At 38.1% G+C, this 18,664-nt stretch overlaps 1 protein-coding gene across 9 annotated transcripts in view; it reads left to right on the top strand.

The window, feature by feature from the left end:
* KIF21A (kinesin family member 21A) overlaps positions 1–18,664 on the top strand; it is a 152,362-nt gene that overhangs the window by 120,327 nt on the left and 13,371 nt on the right. For 4 of the 9 annotated variants that reach the window (XM_029055041.2, XM_029055022.2, XM_029055013.2 and 1 more), the window contains 6 exons: positions 1,725–1,939; positions 5,827–5,934; positions 6,377–6,505; positions 8,829–8,867; positions 12,233–12,369; positions 16,336–16,516. In XM_029055041.2, the coding sequence (XP_028910874.1) occupies positions 1,725–1,939; positions 5,827–5,934; positions 6,377–6,505; positions 8,829–8,867; positions 12,233–12,369; positions 16,336–16,516 (809 nt within the window). The remainder of the gene's footprint in view (positions 1–1,724; positions 1,940–5,826; positions 5,935–6,376; positions 6,506–8,828; positions 8,868–12,232; positions 12,370–16,335; positions 16,517–18,664) is intronic. The other 5 variants (XM_029055050.2, XM_029055071.2, XM_029055030.2 and 2 more) reach the window with 2 other exon arrangements.

Raw genomic sequence — 18,664 nt, 5'->3', positions numbered from 1 at the left:
TTCACATGATTTTTGTAACATCAACAAAGGATAGAGTTATTATGTGGGTTATATAATAATTTTGTCTAGCATTGAGGAGAGGAAAAAAGAAAAGAAAAGGGGGGAGAGGAAGGTAAAAGGGTACTTAAGACTGTCTCCTAGGTCTCTTGCATTGTCCCAAGTGCTGGATACAATAGACACTTAATGAATTCACCCTCCCCTCTTCACCTCTTCCTCCCCAACAGCCCATTTCCATTAAGAACCTCTCCATCCCCTGGCATAAACTTTGTGGCATTAGTAGTAATAATAATTTTGGTATTTAAGTGTTTGCTGTGTGTCAAGTTCTAAGCTCTGGGGTAGATACAAGGTAATCAGATTGGACCCAATCCCTGCCCCACATGGGGCTCACAGTCTTAATCCCCATTTTACAGATGAGGTAACTGAGGCATAAAGAAGTTAAGAGATTTGCCCAAGGTCCCATGGCAGACATACAATCCCCACCCCTCACTACCTCCCGCTTGCACGCCCCTCTGCTTCCAATTATGTAGTACTAAATGAAAAAAAAATCTTATTTGCTCCTCAACAATCAATGAGGGGATATTATGTGGGTAAATGTGTTACTGCTATCTCCTGGTTATGCCTGTTTACATCTGTAGATCAGCCTAGTAATTGTCTCACAATTCATTGAGCACTTTGGCTCTTTTATACTCCGAGGGTTGAAAGATTCAATTCCTTGACATCCTTAGATTTTTACCCTTTGCCTTTTAAATGATAAATGTTTTAATGAAAAAAATGAGTCTGGGAATAAATGTTTTCTTTAGGAGCCTACACTACACTGTTGGAGTATAAGACAGTGAGTGTTAGTAGCTTTGATATATGGGAGATTACCTGAGCAGGATGTGAAATTAAATTTAAACACAAAATGCTTTTGTTTGAGAGTCAACTCTTTTATTCTGTAGCATGTGTGTCTGTTTATTGTTATACTGTACTCTCCCAACTTCTTAGTACAGTGATTTGCTCACAGTAAGCACTCGATAAATCCGGTTGAATGAATGAAACAATATGCCATCTTCGGCATGACTCTTGTTAATTCTCCTTGAAATGTTCAAACAATATGAAAAATGTCTCTGCTAAGAATATACTTTCTAAACAACCACATTTGGTTATGGGTAAAGTTGTTTCATTGAATTCCTGGGAATCAAAGTTTCTGGCCTTAAATTTGGAGAAGGAACTTAAACCCAAATTAGTTTCCTAATAAAGTTTGAAATTACAAGGAACTGTTTAAAAAGCTACTCAGGTTTGCTCCATCCACTGTCTAAAGGAATGAGCTTAAACCAAAATAAATCCACCCTTGGTCAAATCAGAATTTAAATAGAAATGGAAAACTATAGTAATTAGTAGTTTGCTCATTCTCCCTAGTGCATGGAAAGTATGAAAAGGATACGTTGTTTTCTAACAAATACCATTAAATTATTATTAATAAAATGTAGCCACCAGTTTGTTGCAGCTGAGTTCATTATTATCAAGAGTCACGACACACTGCATTCCAATTGAAATAAGAAATAGAAATAAGAAAGGGGAAGCTGCCTTTTTGTTAACACAGTATCTCTTAAAGACAGCATTAGTCTCACCAGTAGCATTCAGACTTACTTCAAAAATTAGAGTGGAGGGTAACGGGTAAATTACAACATCCCGCTAATCATCTTCTAAGTGTGACTTTATTTTTCTTTTGTTTTTGGTGTTAGGCTCGAAGGAGGACCACCACCCAAATGGAATTGCTCTACGCAGATAGCAGTGAACTAGTCTCAGATACTAGCACAGGAGATGCCTCGTTACCTGGTCCTCTTCCGCCTGTTACAGAAGGGCAAGAGATTGGAGTGAATGCAGAGACAAGTGGTACTTCTGCTAGGGAGAAAGAGCTCATTCCCCCAACTGGCTTACCTTCTAAGATAGGCAGCATGTAAGTTTGTCCCAGCTACACTAACTACCTACTTGTGGCTTTTTTTTTGTATGCATGTTGTCAGTTTCTTGTTACTTCTAGTTTTTAAAAGTAAATATAGTAAGTAGTCAATACGAAGAATTTTTAGAATGGCCCTTGTGAAGAACTGATCCCAGTTCCCATTCCGTCACATCGTTTTACTTCAAATTATTGTATAGGATAGTTATCTTTTATGAATGTTTCCTTAATTGGATGCTATCATTTAAGCAATACATATTGTCATATTATTGAGAATTAGATGTGATCGCTTAAATAGCACGTCCTTGGGAAACTGAAATATTTATCCAAGTATCAAAACTTACCCAAATATATGGTTGGATTAATCCCAAAGTGTTTGACTTTACAGAATTATAGTTGAATACTGATCTTCCTAAACACAAACTTGTCTTAGATTTGAGTTTGTGATGGAAAAGTGCTTCAAAAATACATTTTTAACAAAGCCAAGAAATATCTCAAAATAAATGTTCTAATTCTTGAAGGTGTTAAGCACATGTGTCTACCAACTCAACTGTGCTGTGTTTTCCCAAACTTAATACAGTGCTTTGCACACAGTAAGCACTTAATATCATTGTTTAATTGATAAATCAGCACTGTGGGAAAAACAAGTGCACCCTGCTTAAAGTGTGTCCACTGTTAATAGTAAGCACACAACTCATCTGACAAAGTGAATCATAATTTGGTTTTGTTTCATCACTAAATTCTCAATTTTGAGATATAATTTGCTTTAGTTCAACAAGTCTCTTCTATCATCCATTCACTGCAAAGACCTTTATTGACATTTTGCATACTAATTCTTTTCACACAATCTAGCAAGTAAATCAGGAGCTGAATGCCTTTGCTGCATTAAAAAACATCGTAAAATAATATGCACATACACTATACCCAGGTTTAAAAGGCTGGATTTAAGAAAAGTACACACTTTTCCCACTTGGTTCACCTGCTTTATAGCTAAATAATCTTCATGCACAGATATTTCTGTCTTTTGTTTCAGAAGTCCATTCTGTTATTTCTAGTTCAGAAACCGCTTGAGTGATTGCGACATTTTCTTGCATGTGCTTGTTGAGGTGGCTGAATAAACTATGATTTGAAATTGCTGATAGGGATCGCTAACTTATATCACTGCTGGCTTTAGAACTATTATAGTAGAAAGTGCTTAGAAGAATTGCTTTGGGTGATATAGGGCAACATGTCAGTGAGGAGAGATTTAGAGCCCTGCATGTTTTAGCATTTAGTCTGTCTGGTGAATAGAGACTTTTGAAGCCACAAGATTAAAAACTGCCAAGGTTTAAGTCCTGGAACAAAGATTCAGGTAATATTTTCCTTTGCCTTTTTTTAAATGTTTATCCACTCTGACAGGTTGTAATAAATAAGGTAAAATATAGCGATCTGAAATTTATCTTTTTGTTTGTTTAAATGGAATCCGCATAGTAAGTACGGGTGTTTTATATTCTAATGCTAATGACAATAGGGGGTCTCAACCTGCAGATGATTAGGGAATAGATTTAACTTCAAACCAATAGGAAATCATTGCATTATGGTCCGTGTGAGGAAAAATTGATATTTCTCCAAATCATTGAACTTTTGCTTTTTTAAAAAAAATTCTATCCCTCGCTAGTAAAATTCCTAGGGGTAATAATGATAATAAAATATGAATAGTCATTTTTACTAAGTGCTTGTTATATGCCAAGCACTGAATAGATCACCGGGATAGATGCAATATAATTGGGTTGCACACAGTTCCTATCCCTCATGGGACTCCCAGCCTAAGTAGGAAAAACAATGGGTATTGATTGATTGAGGAAACTGAGGCAGAGAGAAATTAAATGACTTGCCCAAAGTCAGCCAGTGGGCAGGTGGTGAGTCAGGATTAGAATCCAGGTCCTCCCATTAGGCCATGTTGCTTTTGTTTAGGTTCAAAAGTTGAATATTAGCTAAAATGTAGACAGGAATATTTTCTAGGGACATCTTAAAAAATGGGCAACTTTTATAGTTGTTTTCCAAACCTTCGGCCAATGCATGTAAATTTTGATCTTGCTTATCCTCTTTTAAAACATTTTGCTGTTTATCCTAATGATCAGTGGTGTTTGGAAAGAAACAGTTGGGTTTTCTTTGAGATAAAAAATAAAAATAAATGGTGGTATTTGTTAAGCGCTTACTATGTGCAAAGCACAGTTCTAAGTGCTGGGGGATACAAGGCGATCAGGTTGTCCCACGTGGGGCTCACAGTTAATCCCCATTTTATAGATGAGGGAACTCAGGCACAGAGAAGTGAAGTGACTTGCCCACAGTCACACAGCTAAGTGGCAGAGCTGGGATTCGAACCCATGACCTCTGACTCCCAAGCCCGCACTCTTTCTACTGAGCCACGCTGAGATAAAATACACTACATTGTTACAAATGTAAAGTATGTATAGACTCAAATATATCCTAACAGAATAGACTTATGAAAACAATTTAACAGATCAGGAAGGAAAGGGAAAATTGGTTCATTAGGAGGAATGATATTTATATTACTAGTAGGAGAAACCAAAAATAAACTAAGGAAATATTTTGCTTGCTTTTATGTATTTTTGCTTATTTGGTGAATGCTTGCTGCTACCTGAAGCGGCGTGGCTGAGAGGAAAGAGCACGGGCTTGAGAATCAGAGGTCATGGATTCTAATCCTGGCTCCACCCATTGTCAGCTATGTGACTTTGGGCAAGTCACTTAACTTCTCTGTGCCTCAGTTACCTCATCTGCAAAATGGGGATTAAGACTCTAAACCCCCTTGGGGCAACATTATTTACTCCTGTTCTTAGAACAGTGCTTGGAATATAGTAAGCGCTTAACAAGTACCATCGTTGTTGTTATTATTACCATGTGACTTAATGAATGCACCCTATTAAAATTTTAATCTGAGAATTTTTTTAGTTTTTAACATTTTCTTTCCTTTGTTTTGATGGCACGTTTTCTTCTGGTTTGGTCATTTTAAAATTAATTTGCACAGTTCTTAAATATAGAACAGCATTGTCTAGTGGAAAGAGCACGGACATGGGAGTAAGAGGACCTGAATTCTAATACCAGCTTTGTGACCGTGGGCAAGTCACTTCACTTCTCTGTGCTCCAGTTTCCTCATCCGTAAAATGAGGATTAAATGCCCGTTGCCTCTCCCACTTAGACCGTGAGCCCCATATTGATCTTGTATGTATCCCTGTCCATAATACAGTGTTTGGTCCATGGTAAGTGCTTAACAAATACCACAATTAAATAATTTGTAGGGATACACATTAGATGTTTTAAGTGAGACTGTGCTGTTTTATTCTTATAAAATCCAGCATGCTTATAAAAATCTGTCTCACTTTTAATCCATGTTCAACTGTATTCATAGGATTAGGATAATATGGTGCTTATTCATCATGTGCTTAGTACAGTGCTGTGCACTCAATAAGCGCTCAATAAATACGATTGAATGAATGAATCCAAACACCATTATTTGGAGAAATTTCAGGCTAGATTACAAATTGAAGATAAAATCAGCAGCTATGAAATAATATTTTTAAATGTTAGGTGTGCTTTAGGGTTCTTATATTTGAAACTTTACTGATTATGCTTCCCTATGTCATTTGCAGTTCATTTCTGTCATGTCTGCATCAAAGTTATTAAGGTTTACGATTACATGAAACCTTGATAAAAACCCTATTTATGAGTTCTAAAAACCTAAATCAAATTGAAAGTCATTCCTTTTTCTCTATGTATGCTTTTGATCAAGTTCTTCACTTGGAAATGCATGTTGACGAATGATGCGTAAATATGCACCTCTGCCTGTATCTGAACTTCTCAAGTTTAAAGAATCTTTGCTATTACCTTAGTTCTAGACAGTCAACACTGCCAGAAAAGAAAATACCTGAACCCTCACCTTTAACTAAAAGAAAGGTATATGAGAAACCAGAAAAGTCAAAGACCAAGGAACACAAACAGTAAGTTGCTTATTTTTGAACACTAAGAAGACTATGTTCAAGTATAAATCTCTTTTACTTGGATTCCTCTCAGCAGTGAAATTATTTTCCAGATTTAGATGACTGTGTTTGTTTTTAAGTGACATTTTTCAATTAGTAGAATGGAAATCTAAATTGGTTGTCTTGGAAAAGGTGACTAAATGGTTTTAAACACCCAAAAGATGTGTAATTTTTAGTTTTTAAAGGCCATCTTTGGTCTGTAGATAGTGCCATCTTGTGGCTTGCACAGATTAACTTGCTAATAAAGTATTTCGATCAATTATTCAGAAGATGCATGTATAACAGCCTATATTGGTTTACAGTACAACTTCTAATAAAATCTATTTGGGGCATGTTTCACTTAACCTTTCTAACAGATCATAACCGATTAAAGCCAAGTCTTTAATGTTCTTTTTTCTTATAGCTCAGATTCTGGAACCTCAGAGGCTAGTCTTTCACCTCCTTCTTCCCCACCAAGCCGACCCCGTAATGAACTGAATGTTTTTAGTCGTCTTACTGTTTCTCAGGGAAACACTTCAGTTCAGCAGGATAAGTAAGTCATAAGAGAAAGCCCCAGCCCTAGTCATTTGAACTCCATGTAGTACGATTCATGGTGAATCTCTCACTTTTTCCTGTGAGTGAGAGAAGGGGGACCCCCCCCCCCCGTACAAACTCTTTGCTCTTTTTTCTTGTGTTTTCCAATGGGAAATTGTCTAAGTACAGTACTTTCCTCATGTGGCAGGATTGTAGAGAATTATTTTCCCGCTGAACCTCATTCCCTGTGGTAAAAGTGCTTGCATGTATTTATCACTTGACCTACCTACCGTCTTGTCTTTTAAAATAGATTTGAAATGTATGTAGGAACCATAGAGCTTTTAACCTCATTCATGTTCAGTTGTTTAGCTGTGGTTAGTTCATCAACTGTCAGGTAATGGAAACCACTTTCTCCAGACAGTACATGATGAAAGAAGTGAATTAGAATTGGCTCACTTGTGTCAGGTCACCAGATTATGCAGTCCGTTCTTAATGGACGTCTTTAATTTTTAGTGCCCTAAATACTTTACCAAGTTAAAAAAAAATTGGTGTTTGGCATGCTGACAATCTGAATTAGCTCTTCCATAGATAAAATATGAAATATTGTATGTTATGACCCAGAGCTGACATTATTGCCCCAAAAGATGCTAATCAACTGGCTAGATATGGACTTTTCTCTGACTGTAAATCCTCATCTTAGTTGGGGTGGCTTTTGTTATTTTTGTATTACCCTTTCAGAATCATTTGTTATTTATATAGGCTACCATGAGATATTAGTGTCAATATCATAATAGCAATGTAGCCTAGTGGAAAGAGCATGGGCTCAGGAGTCGTGATCTGGGTCTCTGCCATTTGTTCATTGTATGACCCTGGGCAAGTCATTTAACTTTTTGTCATTTAACCTTTCAGTACCTCAGTTTCCCCATCTGTAAAATGGGGATTCATTACATCTTCTCCCTCCCTTTTAGACTGTGAGGTCCAAATGAGGTAGGGAATATGTCAAACCTATCTACTGCAGTGATTACTACCCTGCTTGGCACAAAGCAAGTGCTTAAAAATTGTGATTATTATTAATAATAATATTTCAAGTTCAAGAATATACTAGACTCATTTAAGTGAAATTTCTATTTTGGAAGAAATTATTCTCCATTTACTTTAGAATGATATAATATGTATAATTAAATTAATAGTGGTGCCTAGCTTTACTAGGCAAGTTAGTGTGTATTTTTTAAAACCACTGACGGCTAAGCAAAATCGATTCAGCATAAAAAGGAAAGTGAATGAATGTATCCAAATGATATCTGCATCATCTTAATGACAACAACATATGACTGGAATTTCCAATATCCAATTTTGTCTGGAATTTTTGGTATTTTGGAATTTTCCCATTTTCCATGCTGTCTGCCCCATAAAATCATGTTTTAGATGCTGAACAAAGAATTTACCCTCTCCTGGATCCAGCCCTAAACCTACATGTTCCCATCCATCTCCTGCTTCCTCTTTCTCCCTATTGCTTATGTACCCTGGGCCGATTTTCCCAGATACCTGCTAGATAATTTTTTTTTGGTATGTCAGACTGCAGTTCAGCACAGCTGCACATCCTCTTGAGGGTAAATCCCACATGCGGAATCCTAAATTTAGTGAAGATTCATTCTTTCACATAAAAATAGTTAGCAATTAGAACTAGTCAAGTCTTTAATAGAGTGCCTTTCACATGATGTGCATTCAATGACTATTACTAGGGAAGCTCAGGAAATACTGCTTAAGGAAGCAGCATGGCTTAGTGGAAAGAGCCCAGGCTTGGGAGTCAGAGGACATGGGTTCTAATCCTGGCTCTGCTGTGTGACCTTGGGCGAGTCACTTAACTTCTCTGTGCCTCAGTTACCTCATCTGCAAAATGGGGATTTAAGTGTGAGCCCCACGAGGGGAAACCTGATTACCTTGTATCTACCCCAGCACTTAGAACAGTGCTTGACATATAGTAAGCACTTAACAAATACCATAATTATTATTATTATTATATGTTTACCAAATTATATTCCACCATGTCCCTTTCCATTCCTTTTCACTTCACTCTGTTAGCAATTTTAGATGATTACAAAAGAAGTAATGAGCGTCATGTCATGAGCTGCAATGAAAGGACACCAGTCTATTCTTCATTCAGAAATAACTGATTACTACTGATATCGTATGCTAATGGAAAAGCAGTGTAGTAAACTCTAAGGGAAACATTTACTGTATTTTCTGGGTCAGCATGCTATTATTGTTAAGAAAATACAGAGCTTTTATCCTGCTGATACCTGTGTTCTTTCTCCTCACAATCCTACTACTGTTCACTGTAGGTCTGATGAAAGTGATTCCTCTCTGTCGGAGGTACACAGGTACTCTCTCTTTTTCCTTCTTTCTGGCTTCCTATTCATTTCTAAATCCCTTTCTGCTGGGTCAAAGCAAAGTCTTGTTTTTGTTGCACGCTTTTCTCTTTCTCCTAAAAACGCATTCGTGCATTAACATTTGATGTATTGTTTTCTACAAGAAATGTTTTTCCCCTTTAAAAAAGCATGCTTTTCAGAGAGAAACAGAGCAAATTACTTGGTTGATTTGAAGGATTAAAAAATTTTAGCCTTTATTTGCATTTGGTCCTGGTGTTTATTTGTATGTCAATGTCAAAAATATTTCATTTATTATGTAAAGTGAGTTTGAAAATGGGGAAGACTTGTGGTTTTCTGGCTCAACACTTTTGGGCCAAGATTGTGGGTTCATATTTTTATGACTATCATTTGGCTATACAATACTTTAGACTATGGCAAGCAATAGAACAGATTTAGGAAATTTCTGTAAAATAGCATGAATGAAGCCAGTTTTTTTGTCAAATGAGCTGTTAAGAGATCAATTGACATGAAAAGAGTAGTTCCCAAATGTTTAGTTTGTGGATTATTCAGACGCCTTACTTCTTGCACTCATCTTCGCCCTTGATCATTAGTATTTATTTTTGTGCAAAAATACAGAAGAAGAGGTAAAGTTCAAGGTCATCAGTGTCAGATGTTAATACCCAGTTCTGGTATACAATTCTTACATACACTTTCCACACACAGAAGCCACAAGTAATTATACCATTTTGGAGATGGTTTAGTGCAGCAAGAGATTCTTTCTCCCAATTAATAATTAAAATAATAACAGTACCTTCTATTCGGTGATAAAGTTTAGAAATCATATATTATTGTCTAATTTCCCTTTTGTTCTGTGGCTTCAGACAGTCCATGAAAACAGCTTATTACCCTAGAAATTGGGAACTGATAATAGAAATATAGTAAATATAGAAAATGATGATTAGTTTTTTTTTAATCTTTACAATACTAGGAAAGGATCAGGACAGTAAAAATAAAATGCCCCCCCCCCCCCCCCCCCAAATGATGATTTTTGGCATACTGCCTGTAGACTATTTTGCCTCCAAAAAATTCCTGGTGAAATTAGGGAATTTAAAAAAAAAAAATACTTGACTGTTGGTAGTGATCAAAACTATGTTAGACCTGCTTTGATGAAGTTTTTGCAGCTTCTAGGACAAAACTTTCACTAGCTATGGATCAAAAGAAATTTCTCCTTGTCTTTACTGACACACTGTTATGTTATTGCCCTTTAGGATATTTTTTCTGAATCTTCTGTCCTATTCACTTTGACTTATTCTTGGTCTCATATTTGTTGGACCAAAATTATATCACTTTCTTTTGAAAGGACTGTGAGTTCTGCCTGCTCACCAGACAAGAATTTTAGCAGTTTAAAAGAATTCTTATTAACTTCAATTGTTTCAATTCACGGATACCGTCTCCTGCAGGATCTAAAGAACAGTGTGGAGAATAAGTGAAAGGATGATTTATTCACACACTTTTAGCTTTTTTTTAAATTAAGAAATAAGCAAATGATTAAATTAGATTTTACTAATTGAGAAATCTCAAAACCATTAGAAAGTATTGTGAATCTGACTGAATTTTTAGATCATAATAAGCCAAAATCAATATTATGTATTTTTTCAATATTATAAATAATACATTTTAACCAAAAGAATATATGTGTGTATATACATATATGAAGTTTACCTCATTACAATTTGCAAAAATATTATCTTCCATAACATCCAATAAATAAATCAAGAACCACACTGTTCTTCACTGTTATTGAGTGATCTATCTTCATTGGTGTGATTTGACTTGTTTTTAAAATTTCATTTAATTTTATTTTTCTCCTGGGTTCCTTCTATGATTCTTAGCCTGTATCCTGTACATATTCCAAATTTCAGATTTGGTTCTGGCCCACCTTGTCCAGAACTCAGCCCTGCATCTGAGGGATCTGGGTGCAGCCCATGTCCAGTCAGCATCAGAAGGAGATCCAGGGGCTAGTAACACCATAAATTCACGATGCATTTACTCAAGGACCGTTGACCTCCTGGGCTTGTGGACAAACCATGACCTTAGTTCCCCTACCGATAATTGAAGTAAGGGAGAGGAAGAAGTAGGGGAGAAAAATGGGAAGCACAGGTTTGCTGTGTGATAGAACACAAACGCCACTGTGTTTGATGCAACTTGAGCAATGGAGAAGAGATTCATGGCAAAGAGTAAAAATCATTCAGACATCTAACTAATCTAACCAACCTCTGTTCCTTTAATTTTTCTAAGCTATTTTTTTTTTTAATTCAGGACTTGAAAAAGTAGATGGCCTGTCTTTTTATAGTCACTTCCTTTCTTGTTTTCCTCTGACTTGAGAAGCAGTGTGACCTAGTGGAAAGAGCATGGGCCTAGGTGTCTGAGGGCCTGGATTCTAGTCCCAGTTCGCCACTTACCTGCTGTGTGATCTTGATCAAGTCACTTAACTTCTCTGGGCCTCAGTTCCCTCATCTGTTAAATGGGGATTCAATACCTGTTCTCTCACCTATTTAGATTGGGAGCCCTAGGAGGGACCTGATGATCTTGTCTCTACCCCAGTGCTTAATAATGATAATAGTAATCATTTAACAGGTACCTCAATTACCATTATTATTCCTTGATAATGGTAAAAGAAGTAATTCCTCAAAAGAGTGCCCTGTTAGGTGGGATGAACTCAGTTCCAGTTTCCACAGACTTAACGTTCTAAATATGTAATCAAATTTGTGGTGGGTCTTTATCTTGATATTTTTATTTCTGTCACATGAAATTTTTCCTAATGAAATTCGTATTTTTGTTGTACAACTATTCTAATGAACCATCCATTTTAACCACCAGTAGCAAGCAGTTATGTGGTGGGAAAATAGTGTGGCAGGTTCCTTGTTTCCTTGCTTGCCATAACTTTTAGACCATTTACAGATATTATTACTCTGATTTCCCTTCTTCCTATCCCTGTAGTGGGTATTTCCCTATCTCCAAGAGGTCAGATCTTTCACTTTTCCTCATTTACAGTGCTCTCGTGTCTAACTCAGCACCAAGCTAGACACAAAGGACGCTGGAATGACAACTCCTATTTTTCTCTTTCTTTTGCACATCTACCCACACCTAACCCCTTCTGCCTCATCCTCGTTGCCCCAGGATGGTATTACTCCATTCCTATTATTTTTTTTTTTTTTTAACTTTCTTGACCTTTCATTAGTCACCCAGACAACTCCTAAATTATCCAGACTACAGATTCTCCCAACTTTGCTTGAAGGAATATGCCTAGTTTTGTAGCAAGATATGGCCATTTGGATTTATTCTTCCATAGTAAATTAATCTCTTCTTCTTTTCAGAGGCATAATCAACCCATTTCCAACTTCCAAAAGTGTTAAATCGTCAGCACTTCAATGTATTCACACAGCTGAGGGACATACGAAAGCTGTGCTTTGTTTGGATTCTACTGATGATCTTCTGTTTACTGGCTCAAAAGGTAAGGCACCTATTACATCCTTGGAATTTCCTTTTTAAAAAGATATATATAAAATCATTTTTCTTCTGCAATAACTATACCTGTCCAGCATGTATTGTGAAGACACAAATTCCTAAAGTGTGAATCATGCAGCTATGAGCAACTATATGTCAAAACATCTATAATTTATAATGTCTCAGGGTGACTTTCGCTGTAAATCGGTTTTGTGCAGGAAATTCTTGTGTGCATATATTGCCTCATCCCTGCCCATCTACTCTCCTTTTGCACTGTACAAATCACTCCTGAGGGACCTAATAATAATGATATTTGTTAAGCGCTTACTATATGTCAAGCACTGTTCTAAGCGCTGAGGGAGATACAACGTAATCAGGTTGTCCCACGTGGAGCTCACAGTTTTAACTCCCAAGCCTGTGCTCTTTCCACTGAGCCAGGCTGCTTCTTTATAATCTAATTATAATCAAATGAGGGAGCTTGTAGTCTAATGGAGGAAGACTACAGACAATTATCTGACAGACAATTACTCTCCCCTCCTTCAAAGCCTTATTGAAGGCACATCTCCTCTAAGAGGCCTTCCCTGACTTAGCCCTCCTTTCCTCTTCTCCCAATCCCTTCTGCATCACCCTGACTTGTTCCTTTGATTCATCCCCCCTCACAGTTCCACAGCACTTATGTCCATATCTATAATTTATACATATCAATGTCTGTCTCCCCCTCTAGACTATAAGCTAATGGTAGACAGAGAATGTGTCTGTTTATTGCTATATTGTACTTCCCCAATTGCTTAGTACAGTGCTCTGCTTACAGTAAGCACTCAATAAATTTGATTGAATGACTGAATGAAGAAGGAAAGTCTCCTCATTGTTCCTTTTACATAGTTGCTAATCTGTTGAGGCCATGACAGCTTTAAAATGTGCTAACACATCAATTATGAGATCAGAACATGTAGATATGACAATAATTATCATAATTGTGGTATTTTTAAGTACTTACCCTTTGTCAAGTGCTGTACTAAACACTGAGATAGCTACAACCAGGTAGGCCACAGTCCCTGTCCCACATAGGGTTCACAGTCTAAGGAAGCAGAAGAACAGGTCTTTCATCCCATTTGACAGATGAGGAAACTGAGGCGCAGAGAAGTTAAATGACATGTCCAAAGTCACACATTAGGTATGTGGTGAAGCCGGGTTGAGAACCCAGATCTTCTGAATCCCAGTCCTGTGCTCTTTCCATTAGGCTATGCTGGTTCCCATTTTTACAAAGAACTATGAGAGTATTAAAAGAGGAGCTGACATGAACAGAGATACTCATTACAAAGGAGTGATGACTAGCAGAGTGACCTGAGTTATATTCCCAGGCTCATTCATTCAGGGTTTTGACCAAATCAGAAAATTTACAACTGGGGTTGAAAGAGCCCAAAATGGTGGCATTCTACCCTGTTTGTTCTTTGAAGCCTGTCTCCTCTCAACCCCATCTGCCCTAATATCCTTACAGTTACAAAAGTTTGTAGCTGTGGGTAAAACTGAGCTCCGTATCTTCCCTCCCAAACCCTGTCCTCTCCCTGACTTCCCTGTCACTGTGGACGGCACAACCATCCTTCCCGTCTCACAAGCCCACAATCTTGGTGTCATCCTTGACTCAGCTCTCATTCACCCCACACATCCAATCTGTCACCAACACTTGCCGATCTCACCTTTTCAGTATCACCAAGATCCACCCTTTCCTCTCCATCCAAACGGCTATCGTGCTTGTACAAGCTCTCATAATATCCCGACTATATTATTGTGTCAGCCTCCTTTCGGATCTCCCTTCCTCCTGTCTCTCCCCACTCCAGTCTATTCTTCATTCCACTGCCCGGATCATCTTCCTACAGAAACGTTCTGGGCACGTCACTCCCCTCCTCAAAAACCTCCAGAGGTTGCCTATCAACCTTTGCACAAAACAAAAACTCCTCACTCTTGGCTTCAAAGCTCTCCATCCCCTTGCCCCCTCCTACCTCACCTTCCTTCTCTCTTTCTACTGCCCACCCTCTACACTCCACTCCTCTGCTGCTCACCTCCTCACTCTCCCCCGTTCACGCCTATCCTGCCGTCGATTCTTGGCTCACGTCCTACCGTTTTCCTGGAATGCCCTCCCTCCTCACCTCTGCCAAACTAACTCTCTTCCTGTCTTCAAAGCCCTACTGAGAGCTCAACTCCTCCAAGAGACCTTCCCACATTGGGCCCCCCTTTCCCTCTGCTCCCCCTCCTCTGCTCCACCTCCACCCTCTGCTCTTCCCCCTTCCCCTCCCCTCAGCACTGTGCTTATTTGTATATATTATTTATTGCCCTATTTATTTTGTTAATGAGGTGTATATCCCCTTGATTCTATTTAGCTTGATGATGTTGTCTTGTTTCTGTTTTGTTCTGTTTTGCTCTGCTGTCTGTCTCCCCCATTTAGACTGTGAGCCAGTCAATGGGCAGGGGTTGTCTTTATCTGTTGCCAAATAGTACATTCCAAGCACTTAGTACAGTGCTCTGCATGTAGTAAGCACTCAATAAGTACTGTTAATGTTGGTATTTGTTAAGCGCTTACTATGTGCCAAGCACTGTTCTAAGCGCTGGGGTAGACATAGGGGAATCAGGTTGTCCCACGTGGGGCTCACAGTCTTAATCCCCATTTTACAGATGAGGGAACTGAGGCACAGAGAAGTTAAGTGACTTGCCCACAGTCACACAGCCGACAAGTGGCAGAGCTGGGATTCGAACTCATGAGCCCTGACTCCAAAGCCCGTGCTCTTTCCACTGAGCCAATGAATGAATGAGAACATATATGCATAATTGGTATACTTCTGTCTGTCTGTCTCTCTCTCTCTTTCTCTCGCTCTCTCTATATATAGTAAATACTCATTAAATAAGATTGATAATTTTCAGAGGTTATTGTTTTTAAGTTGGAAACCAGATTTTTGTTGTTAACCCAAACATGTAATGGTCCAAAGTTTTCTGGAGATTTGGTAGATCAGTTTAATCTTTTTTCGTATAACCGTCCCTTTCAAGCTCTCTGGTGATCAGGAGAGAGAGAAGTAGACTATTTCACATAGTTATATCAATTTGAATAATCATTATAAATGTTTTTGTTCAGTAGATATACTAAGCATCATATATATACTATATATGAGCTCGTGGGCAGGGAATGTCACTGTTTATTGTTGTATTGTACTTTCTCAAGCGCTTAGTATGGTGATCTGCACACAGTAAGTGCTTAATAAATATGACTGAATGAATAAATGAATAACAATAATCGTGGTATTTGTTAAGGGCTTTCTATGTGTCAGACACTGTACTAAGTGCTGGTTGGATGCAAGCAAATCAGGTTGGGCACAGTCCCTGTTGCACGTGGTGCTCACAGTCTCAATCCCCATTATACAGATGAGGTAACTGAGACACAGAGAAGTTAAGTAACTTGCCCAGGGTCACACAACAGGCAGTTCTGGGATTAGAACCATGACCTTCTGACTCCCAGGCTATGGTGTATCCATGGGCTTGGGAGTCATAGGATGTGGGTTCTGATTCTGGTTCCAGTTGTCTACGGTGTGACGTTGGGCAAGTCACTTCACTTCTTTGCCTCAGTGACCTCATCTATAAAATGGGGATTAAGACTGTGAGCCCCACGTGGGACAACCTGATTTCCTTATATCTACTCTAATGCTTAGAACAGTGCATGGCACATAGTAAGCGCTTAACAAATGCCATAATTATTATTATCATTACTTTTGCTACTTTTGTATATGTACTACACACTCTATTTTTCCCTTAAATATCCTTTACAGGCTACCAGAGCAAGATAATATTATTTGGCTTTGTCTAGCCTGTAAAGGATAATATTTAAGGAAAAGAAATATAGTGCAAGGAAACTATAATGGTATCTGCATGCTTTTGAATTTGTGTGAAATGATCCATACCTCCATGATTTTTCTCCTTTTTATTTCAGATCGTACCTGTAAAGTGTGGAATCTGGTAACTGGACAAGAAATTATGTCTCTGGGAGGTCATCCCAATAATGTTGTGTCTGTAAAGTACTGTAATTACACTAGTCTGGTCTTCACTATCTCAACATTTTATATTAAAGTGTGGGACATCAGAGATTCTGCAAAGTGCATTCGAACGTTGACGTAAGTAACTTTAAAAAAAGAATACAAGCGTTTCATAGCTTCTTTTCTTGATCATAAGCTCTAAATATAAAATGTTGCATTTTGAATTGGCCAGAAATCAAACCCATTTCTATAAACTTAAACTACAGTTTTTTCAAAATTTTTAGACATTTTCTTCAGTAAATGCCTCTAATGAATACTTCTGGAAAACATAAAAATATGTAAGCTCATTGTGGGCGGGGAACTTGTCTACCACTTCTGTTGTATTGTACTCTCCCAAGCCCTTAGTATAGTGCTAAGCACACAGTAAGATTGATTGGTAATTTTCAGAGGTTTTTGTTTTTACGATGAAGAGAAGATTTTTGTTAAACCAAACAGTAGTCCAGTATATACCGGAGATTTGAAAGATCAGCTTAGTTTTTTCCCTTCTACAAACACTCCATATTGACCAAATGCAGTTCCATCTTTTTCTTTTGAATTGAAAATGAGAAATGATGAGTTGTTTTATGCAAGAATTTTCCCAGATGAAGTCTTGATTGGTTCCATGGAAAAAAAACATTAAATAACCAGTCAACTATCAATGGTATTTATTGAGTTTTTACGTTATGCGGAACACGGCTGTAAGTTTGTGGGAGATTACAAAGCAAAAGAGTCAGTAGACATGTTCCCTGCCCACCAGAAATTTACAGTGTAGAGGGGGAGACCAATTAAATAATAATAATATTAATGATGGCATTTGTTAAGCACTTACTATTTGCAAAGCACTGTGCTCACCACTGGGGTAGATACCAGGTAATCAGGTTGTCCCCCATGGGGCTCGCAGTCTTAATCCCCATTTTACAGATGAGGTAAGTGAGGCACAGAGAAGTTAAGTGACTTGCCCAAAGTCACACAGCTGACAAGAGGTGAGCTGGGATTAGAACCCATGATCTCTGAGACCCGAGTCTGGGCTAGGGATCAAGGGATTTGCAGTCAAGAGATCGAAATTGTAGCTCTGTCACCACCTCTTGGCCAAAATCACTCAACTTCTCTGTGACTCAATTTCATAAAATGTATAATAAAGATAAAATATCTATTTATTCGATCATAAGTGAGCACTTACTATGTGCAAAGTACTGTACTAAGCACTTGGGGGAATACAGTACAACAACAGACAGGCGCATTCCCTCTTCTCTCCTTCTCTTTTAGACTGTGAGCCCTGTGTGGGACTTCATCCAATCTGAATATCTTCTATTTATCTACCCCTGTGCTTTGCAAAGGGGGACTGCGAGCTCCTTGTGGGCAGGGATTGAGTTTTCCAACTGATTTCTATTTACCCTAGTGCTTAGTAAACCTTCCACACAAAGAAACTGCTAAGTAAATACCATTGATTAATCCAATCATTGATTAATAAAGAACATTATCATTATTATTTTTATGGCATTTCTTAAGGGCTTACTATATGCCAAGCAGTGTTCTAAGCACCGGGGTAGATATGAGATATGAGAAGCAGCGTGGCTCAGTGGAAAGAGCTCGGGCTTTGGAGTCAGGGCTCATGAGTTCGAATCCCAGCTCTGCCACTTGTCGGCTGTGTGACTGTGGGCAAGTCACTTAACTTCTCTGTGCCTCAGTTCCCTCATCTGTAAAATGGGGATTAAGACTGTGAGCCCCACGTGGGATAACCTGATTCCCCTATGTCTACCCCAGCACTTAGAACAGTGCTTGGCACATAGTAAGCGCTTAACAAATACCAATATTATTATTATTATTATATGAGGTAATCAGGTTGTCCCACATGGGGCTTGCATTCTTAATCCCCATTTTGCAAATGAAGTAACTGAGGCCCAGAGAAGTTAAGTGGCTTGCCCAAGGTGACACAGCTGACAAGTGGCAAAGCTGGGATTAGAACCCATGTCCTCTGACTCCCAAGCCTGTGCTCTTTCCATTAAGCCACTCTGCTCATTGTCAACCAGAGAATTGACCAAAATAATATGGTCATTATTAGAAAACAGTGATTTTAAAACCACAACAAATATAGTTACATGGTTAAATAGCGATGTAAATGTTGTCCAATAATAGATTTTGCATTAGTTGTGTCTTTAGCATCCCATTCAGCAAAAAGACACCTGCTGCTACTAAACTGAAGATCTGCCGTTAATGCCAAATAGAGAACAAACAGTAGTTGAAATG

The sequence above is a fragment of the Ornithorhynchus anatinus genome, chromosome 2, assembly GCF_004115215.2.
Source record: "Ornithorhynchus anatinus isolate Pmale09 chromosome 2, mOrnAna1.pri.v4, whole genome shotgun sequence".
In the NCBI taxonomy this organism is placed as follows: domain Eukaryota; kingdom Metazoa; phylum Chordata; class Mammalia; order Monotremata; family Ornithorhynchidae; genus Ornithorhynchus; species Ornithorhynchus anatinus.
The sequence above is the reverse complement of the archived record's forward strand: the minus strand, read 5'-3'. Positions and strand labels throughout refer to the sequence as shown.